A 19,274-nucleotide genomic window follows, 5' to 3' on the forward strand; every position below is an offset into this window, starting at 1 on the left:
CTTGGCGTATCCAGTACCGGCGGAAGGGCCGGGCGAGCCGGGCAACCGCCCGGGGCGCCAAATTTTAGGGGAGTTTGGGGGGCGCCAAAATCCTTGCTAAACTTATATTATTGTAAACTGTGAACTAAAAATTAACTTTTTCATAAATTGTGTAGCAACATTGGTTACTACCTCATGCCATAGGCCTCACTCTTTATAACAACCCCGGTTTCTTCTTGAATCTCCTATAAAGGAAATCCCTTCATCCCTTCAACTTATTTGTCTATAAAAAAAATCTCCGCTGATAAACCTAAAGGCTATTGTTGAGAGTTTTGAGGAACAATAACACGCTCTGACACTTACAACCGCCGCGGTGCCGACAATTGCACTCCTTGCGACAAAGCTATGTCGGCCGCTCTAACAATACACACAAACAATATTGAGTTATCGGCAACCAAAAAGAAATTAGTCCTGTTTGTACTGTCAAATTCTCGTGAAAGAAAATTATAAATCAGAAGTCATGTACATGTAGTGCAGGCTTCATGGTGTGCGTGTTCTTCTTTTGTCTCCTGAATTTCGACTCTTAGTAGAATAATCGTTGCGTTAATGTGTTCTTTATCAACATGTCGGAAAAAAGAAGCCTTCTGGAAATGTATACAGAAAAAGAAGAGAACAATTAGCGGCTGAAAATGAGAAACAGGCAGCAGCATTAAAGAAATTCTTTCGTACTCCTGAAACAGACAATAATGGAAATGAAAACGTAGAACCAGAGAATGAGGAAACCAGCAAGAAATCAACAAATATTCCAGAAGATAACAACACAGTACAGGTAAGTAGGCCTACATTACGTAACGTATTTTCGTTTTATTGCGTTTAATAAAGAAGAGGTGTTTACACACGTAGCGTCTTAGCAGGCTGGGGTGGGTAGGGTGGCGGCCTCTCAGATAGGCGGCGAACTTCAGGCTCAAAGAAAGTTCTTTCCCCATTGATATAAGTAGCAATAATTACATTCTATACCAACACTGATGCTTGATACATGTACCAAAGCGATAAGACTTTTACTCGTTAGATGTGCATTAACCAACTTTAGCTGTATTTCAAGCATTCATCTATTAATTAAGTAGAGGGCCTCCATAGTCTAGAGGTTAAAGCGTTGGACTCATGTCTACGTGCTCCTGGGTTCAATCCCCGGACTTTCCGCTTTTCAACGGCAGGAAAACTGGGGAGTCACATAAATAAAGATATGACGGTCACTTGGCCTGCAAAGCTCCTAATACGCCTGTTGGCGGGTAGACACGACCGGCTGACCCGCGTTCTGTTACCCAGGTGGATGAATTTTTACCACTCGCTATCAGATGGCGTTGGAGCAGGCCCAGGATCTATTGGTCTGCCGTGCCAGTGATTATTATTATTACTATTATTATTATTATTATTAGTATTGTGGTAGTAATAGTAGTATTATCGTCTACTAACTAGAATTCTGAAGAGTTAAAATGTATGATTGTTATCGTTAACAGATCCCCGTGGACTAACTACCACTATTTTGGAAGAATTAGAAAAACTGAAAATTCCTCTCTCAAACATGCGTGGCCAAGGGTATGATAATGGTGCCAATATGAAAGGAAAGCACTCAGGCGTTCAAAAATGAATATTAGATCTAAGTAGTCGAGCATTTTTTGTCCCTTGTAGCTCCCATTCATTGAATTTGGTTGTAAATGATTCTGCAATGTGCTGTAGTGAGACTGTAATTTTTTTTGCTTTATTGCAAGAAGTATACAATTATTTTTCTAGTTCCACATATCGTTGGTCTGTTCTGCAAAAACATATATCCTATTTCACTTTGAAACCTCTTAGTGATACTAGATGGGAGAGTTATATTGGTGCTGTCAAATCGTTTCGCTACCAGTTTGGAGAAATTTACGATGCTCTTTTCGAAGCATCAAAGGACTCAAAGATAGACGTCATGGGCAAAAATAAGGTTTGTTCCCTGGCTAGGAAGCTCCTGAATTTTAAGTTCGTTTGTGTTGTGGTGTTTTGGTATGAAGTTCTTTCTTGTGTTAATGTGGTTAGCCATGTTTTCCAACAAGAATCAGTGGACATTCAGCAAGCAGTTGATCTGCTTAAGAAAACCAAGTGTCGCCTTGAGAACATGCGAAGTGATGAAGGTTTCCAGAATATTTTGGTTGATGCCAAAGTAATTGCTGAAGAGCTCGACATTCAACCACAATTTGAGAATGAACCAAAACTCCGACCTAGAAAAGTCAATCGACAATTTTTGTATGAATCTGAAGACGAACCGATTAATGATCCATACAGTGCGTTTAAATGTAACTTCTATTTTTGCACATTAGACACAATTATCTGTTCCCTGAATGAAAGATTTCAACAACTGAAGCAGCACAGCGAAATATTTGGGTTTTTGTATGACATCCATCCAATAAAGGACAAAGAGTATTTACTAAAGTGTTGCAAGGACTTACAACTATCTTTAACAGACAAAGATCACTGTGATATTGACGGATTTCAGTTATATCAAGAGCTCTTACTTTTACGTTCATTTCTCGGTTCTGAAAGTAGGAGCAAACCGTTGCAAGTACTTACATATATTTGCAACAACTCCCTTATTGGGTTATTTCCAAATGCAACTATTGCTCTAAGAATCTTACTAACTATTCCTGTAAGTGTAGCTTCAGCAGAAAGAAGTTTTCTCCAAGTTGCAACTTATAAAAAACTACCTACGATCAACGATGACGCAAGAGCGTCTTGTAGGCCTTTCTATGATGTCTATTGAATGTGATGTTCTGTGTGAGCTTGACACTGGTACTTTAATTAAAGACTTTGCAGAGAAAAAGGCACGACAAGTTAACTTTACTTAGCATTGTAAACAAGTCAAAGGACAATTTGCATTAAAACTGTATAAACATATAAAATTATATTACTGGTTGTATTATTTGTATTACGAAATCTTTGTACAATGCTGTTACAAAATATATTTGTATGTTCTTTTGTTCATATGTGTTCTCTTTCGCAGTTAACAAGGTTACTTATGTATATATGTGTAAATAAATGCTGTATCGCATCATCAATCTTAATTTTATATAAATCGTTGTTTCTTGAATCGTTCTGTAAATTTCTAATCAGTGACGTAGAATATTTTGCATGCTCATGTGTAAATAACTGTTTCGTATATCGTTAACCAAAACTTACTCTGTGTATGTAACTGACAAAAGTTAAGATCTTACTCAATTTGATAATTGATTCTTATAGTTATAGTTATAGAGTTCAAGGAGTTATCCTTTAAAAGCAGCTATCTGTAAGGTAGCATAGCAAATTTAAACTCAGTAATACCAATGGGTTGTAGGGGGCGCCATATGGATTCTTTGCCCGGGTGATATTTTCCCCTTCCGCCGGCCCTGGGCGTATCAGGATTTATTTCCAGACAGTTTTCTTCTGTCTGACGGGAGTGTTATCAGCCAAAACAATTAATTCTCGATTTTAGGTGAAAAATTAAAAAAAAAATCCCTTTCCCCTCTATTATTTCCCTCTTTTTGCCTACATTGAAACAAACGTACCATTACCTGAAAGCTTTCTCTTTGGCCTACAGAACACAACATAAAAAGTTTCAATAGGATAATTAGAGATGCTGTAGCCCCGGCATATCTGTTGATTTTTATTTCTGATTCGTAAAAAGTGTAAAAATTTCATGTGTATGATGACAGAGAATTTTTTCTTTCCCTCCTTGAATGGAAGCCAGCTACTTCAGGATTTCGCTGTACTTTGTAAATACACCAGATTAATTTTTTCTGTGACTTGAACCCATATGGCACCAGTAGTGCTAGATACAAAAGATTTTGAAATTCGGTTATGGAATTTTTGTATAACTTTCACCCCTACACCTCCCTCAATAATTTCCTACCCGTTTGCAACAGTACAATGTAATTACACAAAAAAATAGCTAGATCCATTTTCTAGAAAACAAGGCCTTAACTATATCGATCAAATAAATGTTTTTTGAGCAATAAGTCACAAGCTGAAAATGTAGGGAAACGCCAAAAATGACCTGGGTCCGAAAGTAATAATCACACAAGTTTACTCGTATAGGTACAAAGAAACAAAGGATTTGTAAGTTACGAGGGCTTCAACTCAAATTCTGTTGATTATTTCAATAATCTGCAACATGAATCAGTAAATAATAGTTGCCAGAAAAAAAACATGAAAAAGAACGAAGTTTTTGATTAAAAAGATCTCACAGAAAAAAAAAAACGTTGTTTTAAACACTACTTGAGGCCATGAAATCTGAAATGTTCTCAGAATATTGAAATTCAGTTCCATTTGTAAATGCTAGTAAGAATTTAAATGTTCAGCTTAAAACCTCCATTACTGAATAAAAGAATGCAAATTAAAAACACCTAAATGTTAAATCACGCAGTGGAAAATGATACTGAAAGAAACTACTTATTCCTGTCTACCTGTTATGCGACTGTACAATTCGCTAATTCAACATAATGAAGATTCGGAATATCAGGCAATCAATACTCATTGCATTTCTCAACGCATACCACCTTCTATGATTTCTCCATCTGAACTCAAACTAGACCTCAATAAACCTCAAAATAGATTATGTCAAAATTCTTATTTATTGGCTATACCCGTTTCTGATTTATTTTAATATTATTCAGTTCCCATTGCAAGATATTCTTATTTCGTGGATGACGTGAGCATTGTTTTAAAAATGCTGATAAATAAGGATAATGGTCCAGCCGAAGTATATGAATTGGTAAGTGCATCATACAGATATCAGAATACCACCTGCATCATTTCTCATCAACCTTCAATTCTTGCGAAACGTGATCAGGGCATTTCAATTTCAGCTATATATAAATTACAGACGTGGACAAATTATTAGCAATTTAAGGATTTTCAGGTGAAAATTGAAGGAAGTCACAAATTAAAGTAAGCATACGTATGTAAATGTTTTAATATCTCAATAGTTTTGGATCGTTATTAATGACCAATGGCTTCTAATGATATCACCAAATACTTTGTTCAATGTTTGCATAGCAAATAATTACAATTCTTTAATACTGTCTTAGGTTCCCATATGTAAAACTATGTCACACTCATACTACCGCTAATTTCATACAAAGGTAAACGTTTAGATATATTAGGTTATTTATAATTCAAAAGAAGATATCAATAACTACATTTTTCACAGTTTTTATTACTATTAATGAGAGAAAAGGAAGAAAAACAAAAAGATTTTCATTTACAAACGATAATAATAATAATATTATTGTCAGATATTTCATTATATTATATATATAGTTATTTACATTAACAGTTCAAGTCGTCTAAACATATTTCAATTGTCAGAAATGACGCATTGGAATTTCTGTTTTCGAGTTGGCTAACGCCAAATATAGGTATGACATGTAGAAATATGGTACCGAAGGTAACTAAAGATTTAATTTTATGTAACGCATAAAAGAAAACTAATTCTCCTTTGTTCCTCATACATTTAGTGTCTTTATGTGGTCGCATCTCCATTTAAGGAAGGAAAGATTTATCAGTCCCTTACGCTCAGAAATTAATAATTTCAATTAGAGTATATATATATTTCAATTTACACGTTTTAGCATCCATTTCTTATTCATATTCAATAATGCATTTGCACACTTGTTTCGTTTTTCAAGTTGAAGAAAAAATATTACAAAGTTTAGTACGATGCTTAGACACAAATAAAATAGCATAACAGCTTATAGTATAACAAATTAGTTGTTATTTTCTACCTTCCGGGGTTCCAGTTCCGGAATCTTTACATTACTTATTTGATTAAATTACTGATTGATACTTGATGTGTATGCAGTATTTAATCAAGTAATTGTCGAATAATAATCTTGAAGATTATAGTGTATTTTGAAACAAACAATTAATCAATAAAATGCTAGTAGAAACGACTATTATTTAAAGGTGCCTCCAACGGATTAGATAGTCGTGTTTTGTAAAGGAAAAAAATCACTGAAATTTTCCGATGCATTCTTTTTTACCTATAATTCTGTACTCACGAGAATCACAATTTGCAGTTTTACTATTCAGTAAAGAAACGATCGGGTTAAGTTGAATAATTCTTAGAATCAGGATTTTACTGTATGATTCACAAATATATCATGGTAACATGCTAATCTACTTTCTTCCCGTCCATGCTGTTTAATAGTTGTTAGTATGACAGGGTTAAGACACACATTTTTTACACCCAAAAGACACATTCATTAAAATCGACTTTATATATTTTTATGCATGAGACAAAATTTAAGAAATATAAATATGGCTTCAAGTACTTAAGTTAGAGTAGATACTAGAGAAAAATTCATAGCGAAGGACGTCGTTTCGTTGACCGATATGTTGAACAAGAACATCTTAATCATACATAATCACATGTACACCAGTAAAAATATCATCACATTGACAAGTATAATTATATTTAATTGACTTACAGACGAATGCCGAGTTTACACATTTTTTAAAACTACTAACACAATATTAATAACGTAACTCCGGACCAGAAGACAAATAAGCGCGTTAGATCAATACAATGCATGCTTAAAAAACTCTCATATACCAGGTAGTGAATAGCAGAACAACGAATGTAGAGGAAACAAAAAAAGTAAAATTTATTTTTAAAAATTAACACACCTAATAATATATTAGAGTTTTCCAGATCAATTATTATACATTAATACTAAAGTTTGTGCACCCACAATTCACAACAAAAGGAAAGAAAAGAAAGAAAGAAAACATTTCACCTCTGAGTTAAGCTGTCAGAATTAAAGGTTACAAACAATACTATCAGTGAGACGAGAATAACAAAAACTAAAAGTTATTACTTCCAACAAGGGAGACTGTAATCTAGATGTGTCAAGGCTATGGATCCAAATGAAAAGAGGCATGAAACTATCAATTCGGTTATATGTACGCGAATGCTATCGATCGAGAAAGGGAAAAATCACTGACTATGAAAATGAACGTCCCCTAGATATATTGCGAAGGTGTCCGAACCACAGAAATATTAATCTCTATATACAGTATAGAAAAATGATTTTTAATACTTTTCTGAAAATCTAAATAAAAAATGATGAATCTAATTAATCATTTAAAGACTTCAAAAGGAGAAGGATAAGGTAATGACTTAAAAATATTTGAATGAAGTAAGGGTAGAAAAAGGAGGTAGAAAAAAACAAATAGGCACTGAAGAACAAGATAAACGTAAGAAAGATGCTACCGGAAATGGTATTCCGACCTAACAAACAGCTACGACAAGCGTCGATTTTAAGGCCAAAATTTATCTCCATCGGTTGAAACGTTTGGGCATCAAAATATGCGGCCACACAGGGGTCCCTTGGAGCTGAGGATCAAATCTGTGCCCTTAGGTGGGGACCTCACAAAGACAAAGTGCTTCACGAAATTCCCATCATTCACCGTATCTTACCCACTTCGCAAAGATCACAGCCAGTCTTTGTTGCGAGATAGAGAACAGTGCCTTATTTTTGAAATTTCTACAACAAAAAATGTCCAATGCCACACAGCAGTGAGAAAAGAACTCATGTTGAGATAAAACAATAGTTTAAAAAGGGGGAAGAGAGAAAACGATGAAAATGTTGATTGCGGTAGCGAAAATTAATAATGTATATAACTGATAAATTTTGAACTAGTAAGTTGTTATAGACCGGAACCTTGCTAGCACTACTAAACCACAGGAGCGTGACCTTGTGCGCCAGATTCCAGATAATACTACGTTTAGAAACGGAAATAATAACACAAGGGTGACGGCGCCTTGGCACAGAAATGGACTACCAAAATAAAGAAAAGTATGTGTACACTAGTGTCTGTCTTACGCCAATCCCTACCAAACTCAATCTAATCATATATGATTAAACAGAAACGCAAATACTTATTTTTAAAAAATCAGAAGAGATAACGACCGAAAATTCAGGTTTCGTAAATCATTCGTTTCTCGTGCGCAAGTATCCGAAATATGTAACTAATCAACAAGTACAATATTCAAAATTTAATTCATCGAGATCAGAACAACATGTGTCATATCGCTATACATTGTATGCCGTCACACCCTGAAAGTGTTACTGCATGTTCACATTCGAACGCGTAACTTATCTAAACTACATACACACATGCTCAGGACAAAGGAAAGAAAACACTCGGTATTTCTTCAACATAGTCATCACTTCATCTGTATACTTGCCTAATAATTTCATTCGCGAAACTATTTAGTTTTATGCAAGTTCGAAGTATCACCTTTCGGTCTATCAATGTATCCTACTATAAACACTGAATGACAACAAGCTGTCGAGATTTACGAAAAAGTAATGGACAAGTCAGGGAAAATGGAACTGCGAATCAAGGAAAATTTTCAGAAAGTGAAACATTCTTTTAGATTTTGTCTATTTGTTAAGAAAAGCCGATAACTGAAACACGAGAGGGATATTATTAAGAGCTGTGAATCACACGTTAGTTAAAGGTGAGAACTCTGGTTGCTATTTTTCAGTTACTGCACGTTTTTCTCAACTGGCCTTGTGGAGGGGATATTAACAGTAACAACTTTTCTTTGCTTAAAAAAAAAAAAAAAAAAAACTGGAAAATAATATAAATAGACCTGGAGAAAGCCTCGAATTTAAAAACAAACATCTAGTAGACACCCTCTAATATCATACCGAAGGTAAGTAAATGATTCCTATTGTGGGATGTGTGCTAGTAGCTCTCTCCATGGACTACTAAAATGTTGTTGCTTATTTGCATCCCTGCTCTAGTCCCTTATATACAGCCAAGGAAATACCTACCTGCTTTGCTTATTACGTAACAGTCTCCTATTATAATTCAGCTGGGATTGCTCCTCAGAGGAAAATGTTAGCAGTTACGATTAAAATAAATTGTAGGTTTCGTGTCATAGTGAGAATGCCTATCTGTTGCGAGTTCGAATCCAGTTCAACCTTGACCATAATACATTCAGGCCAGGCCAAGATGGCGTCAAGCTCGAAGTCGATGCAAAGTGGTGCTCTTATTGTTTACCTTTTTTTCGTGGTTGTGTGTAGTGTTTATGTGCGTGCTCTACTGTCTTCATGTAGTATCGGTGCTGTGACTTTCCCAAGTGAAGCATTGCCAATGAAACATGGACTGAAGTGTAGTGGAAGATCATTTCATTTTATTGCTGCTGCCTTCATACCAAGAGGACCGCCATGTGCGCTCTCTGGTACTGCTAACAGTGACGGAGGAACTACCAGTGATTTTGTGCCAAGGTATGAGTCAAAAGCAAAAAAACAGTGCCTCATTCTCGTTTGTTTTCTCCTCCTTTGTGGTGATATTCACGTAAACCCTGGCCCACCCTGGCCATATTACACCAGTGCTTTCAATATATATTATCAAAATGTTCGTAGTATTAAAAACAAATTACTTGAGTGCTCATTGAACCTAGTTGAGAAAAGGGAACTGGATTGTTTCGCAGTGACCGAATCGTGGCTGAATGAATCAGTGAACGACAGTGAAATGAGCTTTTCAAATAATTTCACCATTTATCGTAAAGACCGCATAACTCGTGGAGGTGGAGTGATGATTTGTGTAAATAATAAGTGGAAGAGCAAGAGAAGACTGGATCTCGAACGGGATTGTGAACTCATTTGGGTGGAAGTATTTATTCCAAAGCGTCGTTCTGTGTTTATTGGGTGCTTCTATAGGCCGCACAAGAACACCCCCCAGCACATCTTAGAAGCTTGCCATGACTCACTGTTACATGCGTTGTCACACGGTGACGTCATCCTATTGGGTGATTTCAACCTTTCCATCACGTGGCAGGACAGCAAGCATGGCGTCACTAAAGATGGAAACGACAGTTATTTCATGGACAATTTTATTCATGGACTTGGTCTAGGTCAACATAATATGCATAATACCCGCAATAATAGCAATCTTGACTATATTCTCTCTAACTTAGAACCTCGTTGTGTTGTACCATGCAGAAATCTTTTTCCATCGGATCACGATTCCTTGGATGTTTCTTTCGATTTCCTCCCCTCCACTACTACAAACCAGCCCCTCAAAAGTAGGTCACAACTTCTTTGGAAGAAAGCCCCCTGGGGTGACATCTGCCGGGCTATTGAACTGTTTCCTTGGTGTTTGTTAGAGGTAGGAACTGTTGACGACGCTGTGGACTTATTTACATCTGTTGTCCACTCAGCCATAAAGGACTTTGTGCCAGTGAAAGCATCAAAATCGAACAGGTTTCCGGTCTGGTACGACAATGAACTTCGTGAACTTTTTAAAAACAAAAAGCTTGCCTGGACTCTATGGAAATCACATCCGAGTGACTACACATACAAAAACTTTGCTAGAATTAGAAGTCTTGCCAAAAAGGTACAGCGGCGTAAATACTTTGAATACATGGACTCAATTGGTAATTTTACTGTTAGTAACCCTAAAGTCTTTTGGTCTGTAATTAAATCTAGAACAAAATCTCCGGGCATACCGGCAACAGTTCAAGATGAAAATACTGAAGCGAGTGATGATCAAAGACCCGACCTCTTCAATAACTACTTCTGCAAAACATTTACTTCCCTTCCCTCTACAGCCCATCTTCCCCCTCTCCGCTCCATCTGTTCGGACACCTTATCCAATCTCTCTACCACCCCGGGCGAAGTTCTGACTCTCTTGCTATCGTTATCTCCACACAGATCACTTGGACCTGATAAAATTAGTCCTCTCTTTCTCAACAAAACTGCTTCAGTTATTACGGTTCCTCTATCTATCTTATTCAATAGATGCTTCAAGGAAGGGTATTATCCCACCAGTTGGAAACTAGCTCACGTGACCCCAATATATAAATCAGGACTTAAAGATCATGTATCCTCCTATAGGCCAATATCTCTTCTTTCTGTAATATCAATTATCTGCGAAAAAATAATCAAAGACAGGCTACTTAAATTCACCTCACCTTACATCCATAGTTCTCAGCACGGCTTTCTACCGAAAAGCTCAAGTCTCTCAAACTTAAGTACTCTTCTTTCCTGTGCAGTCAAATGTATGAATAACAATACTCAATTAGATGTTATCTATTTTGATCTCTCGAAGGCCTTTGATTCTGTCAGTCACATTCATCTTCTTCATAAACTCTCCAATAGATTTAATGTACATGGCAAATTTCTCTCTCTAATCACAAGCTACTTGAAGGACCGTAAACAGAGAGTTGTTCTTTCAGGGGCGACTTCTAACCCCCAACCCATGATCTCAGGGGTGCCTCAGGGGAGTGTACTTGGGCCTCTGCTGTTTGTCCTGTATATGGATGATCTCTACACGCACTTATCAGCTCAACCTAGTGGCCTTCTGCTTTTTGCTGACGATTGTAAGTTATACAGAGAAATATCGTGTCTCCATGACACAACTGCTCTACAGGAAGACATAAATTACCTTACAGGCTGGTGTGAAATGTGGCACTTGAAACTCAACAGTAAAAAATGTGACAGTATTACTATTACTTTGAAAAAGTCTCCTGTTCCCTCCACATACCATATCAACGATTCCCCTATCACACATTCTGCTAGTCATAATGATCTTGGTGTCATCTTTGATTCAAAACTCACATTCTCTGACCACATCTCCTCAATACTAAAGAATTCAATGCGCATGTTGGGACTTCTTTATCGATTCACCGAACTACGCACTGTTTCTTCACTAGCAACTTTTTATAAGACATTAATAGCGCCCAAGATCGAATACTGCTCTCCCATATGGGCCATGGCAGCACCTACACATCTCTCCAGACTTGATTCCGTTCTCAATTTCTTCATCGCTATAGTCCGTTTTCGTGTTCCTGCACTTCGAATATTATCTAAGAAGGAACTCTTGCGACATCTTAATATTCAGACTCCTGAAGTACGCAGAACTATCTCTGACCTGAAATATCTACATAAAATAGTTAATGGAAACTTAAGATCGGAAATATTACTTCAGGAACTATCCTTACGTGTCCCTTCCCGCATCACCCGGAATACCCACCTATTCCATCTTGCCCGTCCTAGATTGGCTGTTATACAGAGGTCTCTTTTTTATAGAATACCAAACTGTTATAATCAAGTATCAACTGATGTGGACATATTTTCGAGCTACCCAGTGTTTGAAAGAGCAATTAAGCGAGCTTTGACGGAATAGTTTTACTCTTACACTCTTTTTTCTATGTTGTTGTTATTGTTATCTTGTTTTTTTTTTCTTTTGTTAGCATGTCCCTGTGTAAAATGGCAAAGTTATGCTGTATCTGGGAATTTGTTCAATAAATAAATAAATAAATCTCTTGTCTGCTTTGGCCTAATAACTTCACCAATAATAATAATAATGTGCTTTCAACTAATGAATCCAAGTTGTATCACAAACTTCAACTTTGTAGAAAGGCTTCAAAACAATTTACCGATTTGATAAATATACATTTGACGTAGCTTGTATTTATTTATAGAATCTTCATATCATACACGAATGGATCAGTCAAGTAATTTTGTTACTTCTGCTGTCAACAAAACTGCAAGAATTTGGCCTATGATAGATTGTCTTTACTTTCATGCAGATAGATTTCTTTCCCTTCCTTATTTTTGACCCTGTTATCTTTCGAAGACCGCTCTTTTGGATTTTTTCTTTTAACTGATGTAGATATTCTCCCCTTTTGTCATATTGTATGAAGATCAGCGCAAAACTATGCCATTATATCGTTTGCAGTAAATTCCTCTTGAACGTACCGAAAACAAATTAATCTGAATGAAATGGCGGAAATACGTCATACTTGACCCATCCATTAGTCCTGTTTGAGTAATTGTCAAAACAGAACTTTAATTCTGATTCCACGGTTGTTGAATATATGAGTATATTTAGTTAAATCCTTCAACAATACCTGGAACATACACACTTGATCTAGAAATCAATTAGATAATACAGCGCGTTCAGTGCACAAGCGAATCAAATCCATTTTGAAAGTATCTCTTCTTCAGGATCCCCATCGAAACTCCTTATAGAGCGTAAAAGATTCATAGCTTTGTCTCCTTTTGTGTTAACTTTGGTAATTGAACTTGTTTCCCTTGTGCTCTAATCGCCCCGCACTCATGCCTTTGGCGCACTAGGTTCCAGGTTCGATTCGCGGTGAAGAACTTTCGAAGGTTCTATCGCATTACTGTTGTTTATATTCCACGTAAAACTATTGGTTCACGTCTCATATAATCTTGGTAGTGAAAGGGATGCTAAACTCTAATGCAATCAGCAAATAAATAAAGACATTAATAATTGCCACTATTTTTTCCTATAATTACACACAGATATCATAGTTGAAAAACACAAATACGTAATTTCACACTTATGGTAGCAAACGAAACAAATGATCAGCAACAGAAATAATTAGGTTTGAATTTTATTTAGACATTATTAATTAAGAGCTCTTTAGCGCGAGAAATGTTGCATTTAACCAACAATAGAAACGTATGCTACCATAATTGTGCATAAGCTAAAGATTACCCTAAACCAAGACAAGGAAAGAAAATAAAACAATAAAATACAGTAATAATAATTTTATAAGGTCCATTAAGAAAGTACATGGAAATTGCCTACTGATTGCTACTGATAAAATGTGTGTTAATTCCTGTACCTCATTTCTCCTATTTAGAACTTAAACTATTCAAAATGCAGGCTCATGGACAGTAACGAAAGAAAGTTTTTTTTTTTTTTGGTGTGTCTTTTTGGTCTTTTAAGTCATACGAGAGGGACTACATTTCCAATCCTGTTCACGTGAATTAACTCCATTGACAGACATGCTGCTTTCCCATGAAGTCTGCAAACAGACTGCTCTCCTCAGATATACGTCGGAGTTCTCGCCAAAAGATCCGTTCTTGAAATGGCTGTAAGCCACTGCTTGCATCTGTAATACAAATTAATATAATGAACCCAACAAACAAATAAAATAAAAAAAAACTGAACATACAGTACATTTTACTATCGCTACGTATTTCGAAGTTTGAAATATTCTACTTACGAAAATAAGCTTTAAATTTATTATGTGTAGTAAAAATTAGCTTTCCTTCGGAATTAAAACACTACAATACCCTATATAGAAAAAAATATATTTTGAGACCATTAACTCCAAATAAAGCAATGCAGTACATTTTCAAGAAAGTATCTTATACTTCTGAACGTCAAAAACTGAGAATTTATAGGCGAGATAGTACCGTAATATTTCTGCACAAATACACGTGGCTGAAATTTAAATTGTCACTCAAAACTTACAGTAGTTCCCAGAAAGTACTTTGTGACAACTACTACCAAACAAAAGAAATTGAGGTGAATTTTTCTAGTAGTAGTTTGAAGAAATGCCCGTGACAGAAAATTTCCCTTTTTCCTGGAATCACCCATATATATATATATATAGGGATAAAAGTGCATGTCTATAGGGAGCAGACGCGTAAGTGATGGTGAGTATTTGCGTACGCGATGGTAGTGAAATCGTGGGTTTTCGCAGTGATGTGATTACCTATAGCACTTGTAATGATTTTTGAGAAAAGAACAATAGAAAGAAATGCACAGGTCTTATTAAAAGCTAGCAGTGAATTGGGTTCGGAAGTAAACACAAAGAAAAAAAAACTAAATACATGGAAGTGCGTCGGGGCCATAACACGGCAAATCGTGGATGCGTTTATACTTTTGATAAAGTGGATAGTTTCAGATATCTGGGATCAATATTAACAGACGAAAAACATATTCATGAGCAAATTAAGTGTCGACTAAAAGCAGGAAATTCGTGTTATTATTCAGTTCATCCCTGAAACATCCCTATTTATCTTAGGATCATGCTTCGTACGTCACTCTCTTCAGAATAGAACAGCCTTTCAAATGATACCATTCATGTCTCCATCTGAATCGCGGAAAAAGCTATTTTGTTAAAAATATCCTTTTTTTTTTACATTTTCCCCTCTGGACCCCCCTTCCCGGTTTTCACGCAGAGATCTGAAAAATAATAAGGGGTGCAGTGAACGAGTGTGCCAAATTTCAGTCTTTTGAATGCAAAATGTAAGCCTACCAAAAAATAATAATAATAGGCATAACAAAAAATATATTTTTAAATTTATGATGTCATCACACACTATGTCTCGACGCAAAAAGAGGGGGGCGCGGTGGCTCAGTGGTAGAGCGTTCACCTCCGGTGCTTGGGGTCCCTGGTTCGATCCCAGCTCGCGCCGTGTGAACTTTGTGGTGGACAAACACCGTGCTCGTGGGTTTTCTCGGGGTTCTCCCGTTTCCTTCCACTTTCTTCATTCCACCATTTCACTCATTTCTCATTATCACCGTCTCCTTTAGCCTAACCGGCATAACCGTGGGACGTTAAACTTAAAGATTTCATTTCATTTTTTTTTTTCGACGCAAAAAGGCGTGCAAGCGTATGTAGCATGTTCTACAATGCCTTCAGTCTTGGAAAAAAAACGAAGTAAAAAAGTTTATTGGTACTTTTTTAATCGAATAATGAAGATTCGATTTTTAATAGAATGAAAATAGGTAATATAATTTAAAAGGTTAAGCATTAAGGAAAAAGTATAGCAACGTTTATCAAAATGTCACTTTTTTCACAAAAGTTACTGATATTTGGTAGGGGCATATTTTTTTAAAAAATGGAACTAGCTTGAGGCACGAAATACATAAATTTCGCCTAAAGTTATAAATCTTAAAAAAAAAGAAATCGGAGAGGGGATAAGGCCCCCTCTAAATACGCCCTATTATCTGGGAACAAACAAGCAGAGACGCACGCAAAAGAATTTTCGTTTTAAATGTCGATGGTGATTTCCCCGTTGGAACAGTTAATGATTTAAAAACCCAAACCCATTGTTACGAAGAGAAGAAAGCAGTATTGCTCCGTTACCCGTTCAAAACGGAATTTTCCCTAATCACCCTCCACACGACACTTGTTTTCATACTATGCTGTACATACTGTACATTTGAGTCTCATTGTATTATGATTATTATCATTTTAAATTAATTCATTTCGGAATTTGATTTAAATCAAGGATTTTCATTATTAAAAAATCAAGTGATTTAAATCTTGATAAGAATACAAAGTAGAAACTGGATCCAGTTGGCCAAGGACAGAAGTCAATGGAGAGCTTTTGTGAACGCGGCATTGAACCTCCGGGTTCCATAGGCAATGGTGTTAGTTAATCTAAGTAAACATGCAGACTAAGAAAAGTTCTATCAAATTATTGTTTTGACATTTCTTTCTTTAAGTGATTTCACAAGACTTTCTACAGTCTTATTACCCTGACGCATGACCGACATTTGGGTATACATTGATCAAATGCGTGCAACCTGATGTGCCCTGGGAATGAACACGTCCTATTCTATTATATGCAATTACAAAATCATTATTACATGAAGTTCGCTACTAGTTTCCTAGAAATTGTTTCTTAGACCAAGAGTTGCATTTATTGGTGCCTATTTATTTCATTAGGACTCCCCCACATGATATAAATATGCTTTCGGACGTATGCTATAAAAACGACTGTGCGAAAACACAAACCAACCTGTGCTATGTGCCCACTTAAGGACGAAAATGCTGTCTATCTATTCAGAGTAGCAACAAGGAGGTTTGCGCGGAAGCGCGTAGGTAACGAGCAGGCGTATCTGCGAAGGAGGGTATACACATAAATGAAGATATCGAAAAAGCATTTCATATCGCAATCACTCACTTTAACACCACTGTGGCCCTTGTAATGGTTTGACACTAATAACATTATATTTGTAAACATCACCCTGGTTTCCAACATTGTGGATATATGCTTCGATAATAGGAACTAATATTCTACGCAATTCTCTTTGATACGCACTAACTCACTTTCACCATAAAATTACGATACTCTTAGCCAATACCAAATAAGCACTAGAACGTATAACACGCTGGGTCTAGACGCAAAACTCAAATCAAAGTTTATCTAAAGCTTTTCATAGCCATTATTCTGTTAATCCCCGCAAGATTTTCAACATCCTAATGACGACTTATGAATAGGTTAAGTTTTATTTCGTTCACTAAGTACATAGCTTTGGCGCGGCGGAGCGTATCGAAACTTAAACAGCTTCTTCCTTGGAGGAAGTTGAAATTCTGAAGAAACAAAAGAAAATACTCTCCAGTACACCTACAGAATAGTCTGTTAAAAAAAAAAAAAATCTACATATTATTCACTAAGACGGTCTAGACTGGTACCAAGCTGGCACGCCTATTACAATTATTTCGGCATAAGCCAGCTTAGCACCAATCTACAAGTATGCAGATTGATAATAGGCGTGCAAACTCATGTCTTTCCCTTACAAGTACGAACTTGCGTCCTTACGCACGAAAAAAAAAACACTGCGTAAAAACACTAACTTACGTTAGATGGCTAGTAAATGCGAAAATGCTAGCTTTCTGAATCAGAGCAGAAGTACAGTGCACGAGCGCAGGGGTTCGACATGCAAAGACGCGTCAGCGACGGTGGGCATGCCCATAAACGGATAGTAAAAAAACTCTAGGTTAGGTGGCGAAAAAAAGCTAGGCATTTATTCCGAAGTTGGGCGTCCGCTTTGGCCACGTTTTTTCGCTGTTATCTCCTTTCCACACTTTCTGCAATTTGTCAGGCCTATTAGGTTCATTAATCCGTGCTCTTCACAAACTTTTAAAAGATTTTGCTCGTTATCAACGTATTGCTTCACAAATGTTAAAACTGTTTGTTAGTTCATTGCCCTTGTACATTCGCCATGTTGATAACATAAATGCACGTTTCTTTCCCACAATGCAACTGTTCGGTTACCTTGCGCCAAGTAGTTCCTTCCGCTCGCCGTATAGTCCCATGTTTATAACCGCTTATATATAACAAATAAACAGATTTTTCGAGACTCTTGTACATTATCAAGCACACAAACGATCAAATTATCCATATCTTTCCTGTAAATTTTAACAATTTTGCTGGAAACGGACGCCCAACTTTGGAATTTAACCCAAAAGCTATAATGGTATCTAACCGAGTCAGAGCAAAAACACAGCAGGGGCCCTGTACGGCTGTACGTTTGTAAGGAGCAGGACAAACAGGGAATTCGCAATATGGAGAATAGTGAAAAAATTTACATGCGATAAAGTAACAATTTTGAGCACGCAGTGATTTCACCTTAGTAACTCCTTACTTATAACCATAAAATGTATCATGCGGAAATAGTTCACTAGTGGAAAGTAGCATGTTACAGCCATAACATATTCTCGTCTGTTTTATCCCTAGTAAGTAAGCACAAAATACTTGTTCCCTACATTGTACACAAATGCTCCAACAATGGAAATTAGTATTTTATACAATCCGTTTTCATATGCATTCAGTCATATGCCGTAAAATTATAAAAATTAAAATTATAAACTTCCATTACAGACTATTCTGCGGCATGCCCAATCTTTAACAAGTTACAAGTAAGCATTATTTACGTTATGGAAACCTAACATTAGCCTCCAAAGTAAGAAGCTGTAATTTCACTCCTAATCTTATTTGGAAAATGAGTTTTGGCTCCACTTTCCATATATGAAGTGTGTAGTTAAAAGCTACTTACCTTTCGTTGTCTGTAGGAAATCTAAAATACGATACATCGGAGTCCCTTTCATATTTTGCACACACAACGCACTTGCTAGCATTCGGCATTATGAAACTATAAAATGTTACACTTTATATACACAAGAATATATATACAATATATGTATATATATACACAAAGAACCACTTTTTATTTTCGAGAAGAACCACTTTTTATATAACCGACGCTACTCATCTTCGCGTAACGATCTGCACATTGGAGTGATAACAATAGATTTGAAATTTCCGCTTTCACTGGCCGCTTCCGCTCTGAACGGTCAAATAACATAAACGATTAGTTTTTGTTTTCAGTAGTTCATAATTCCCGAACTCCTTTTAGTGGCGGTGCTAGTTGTCTAACCAATTTCAGCGGGAAAGGGGAGTGGAATCGCTTACAATAATCACTCTACGACTATGTACATCTTCGCACAGTAAGCACTATGCACTCGCACACTTGTGAACTTGAACACTAGGTGACGTCACTTCCGGAAGTGAGCGTACTTCGAATGCGAACTTGTATCTTTTGGACACGGCCTGAAATTTGACTTTTTCCTGATTGCGACACTTCTTTTTTTCACGTATTTTCGCTTTATCATACTTAGTACTTTCTATCTGTTTTATGACTTTGTACACATC

General features: G+C 36.4%; 1 protein-coding gene and 1 long non-coding RNA gene across 2 annotated transcripts; one reads left to right on the top strand and one right to left on the bottom strand.

The window, feature by feature from the left end:
• The first annotated feature begins 1,705 nt into the window (after positions 1–1,705).
• LOC145675383 (uncharacterized) lies at positions 1,706–2,770 on the top strand. Its single transcript, XM_081745785.1, has one exon. It carries the CDS (start codon positions 1,706–1,708, stop codon positions 2,768–2,770), a length of 1,065 nt encoding a protein of 354 aa, XP_081601911.1.
• A 10,798-nt stretch (positions 2,771–13,568) lies between these two features.
• On the bottom strand, positions 13,569–18,878 carry LOC145676042 (uncharacterized). Its single transcript, XR_014129268.1, has 2 exons — positions 18,619–18,878; positions 13,569–13,930 (listed from the first exon to the last, which is right to left on the bottom strand). It is a non-coding gene; the product is annotated as an uncharacterized LOC145676042 (long non-coding RNA).
• Between the last annotated feature and the right edge of the window lie 396 nt (positions 18,879–19,274).

This window comes from Thermobia domestica, chromosome 18 (genome assembly GCF_964235325.1).
Source record: "Thermobia domestica chromosome 18, izTheDome1.hap1.1, whole genome shotgun sequence".
NCBI classification, from domain to species: Eukaryota; Metazoa; Arthropoda; class Insecta; order Zygentoma; family Lepismatidae; genus Thermobia; species Thermobia domestica.

Coding starts and splice junctions, on each gene's coding strand:
- LOC145675383 (XM_081745785.1), top strand. CDS start 1,706: ATGTGCTGTAGTGAGACTGTAATTTTTTTTGCTTTATTGCAAGAAGTA.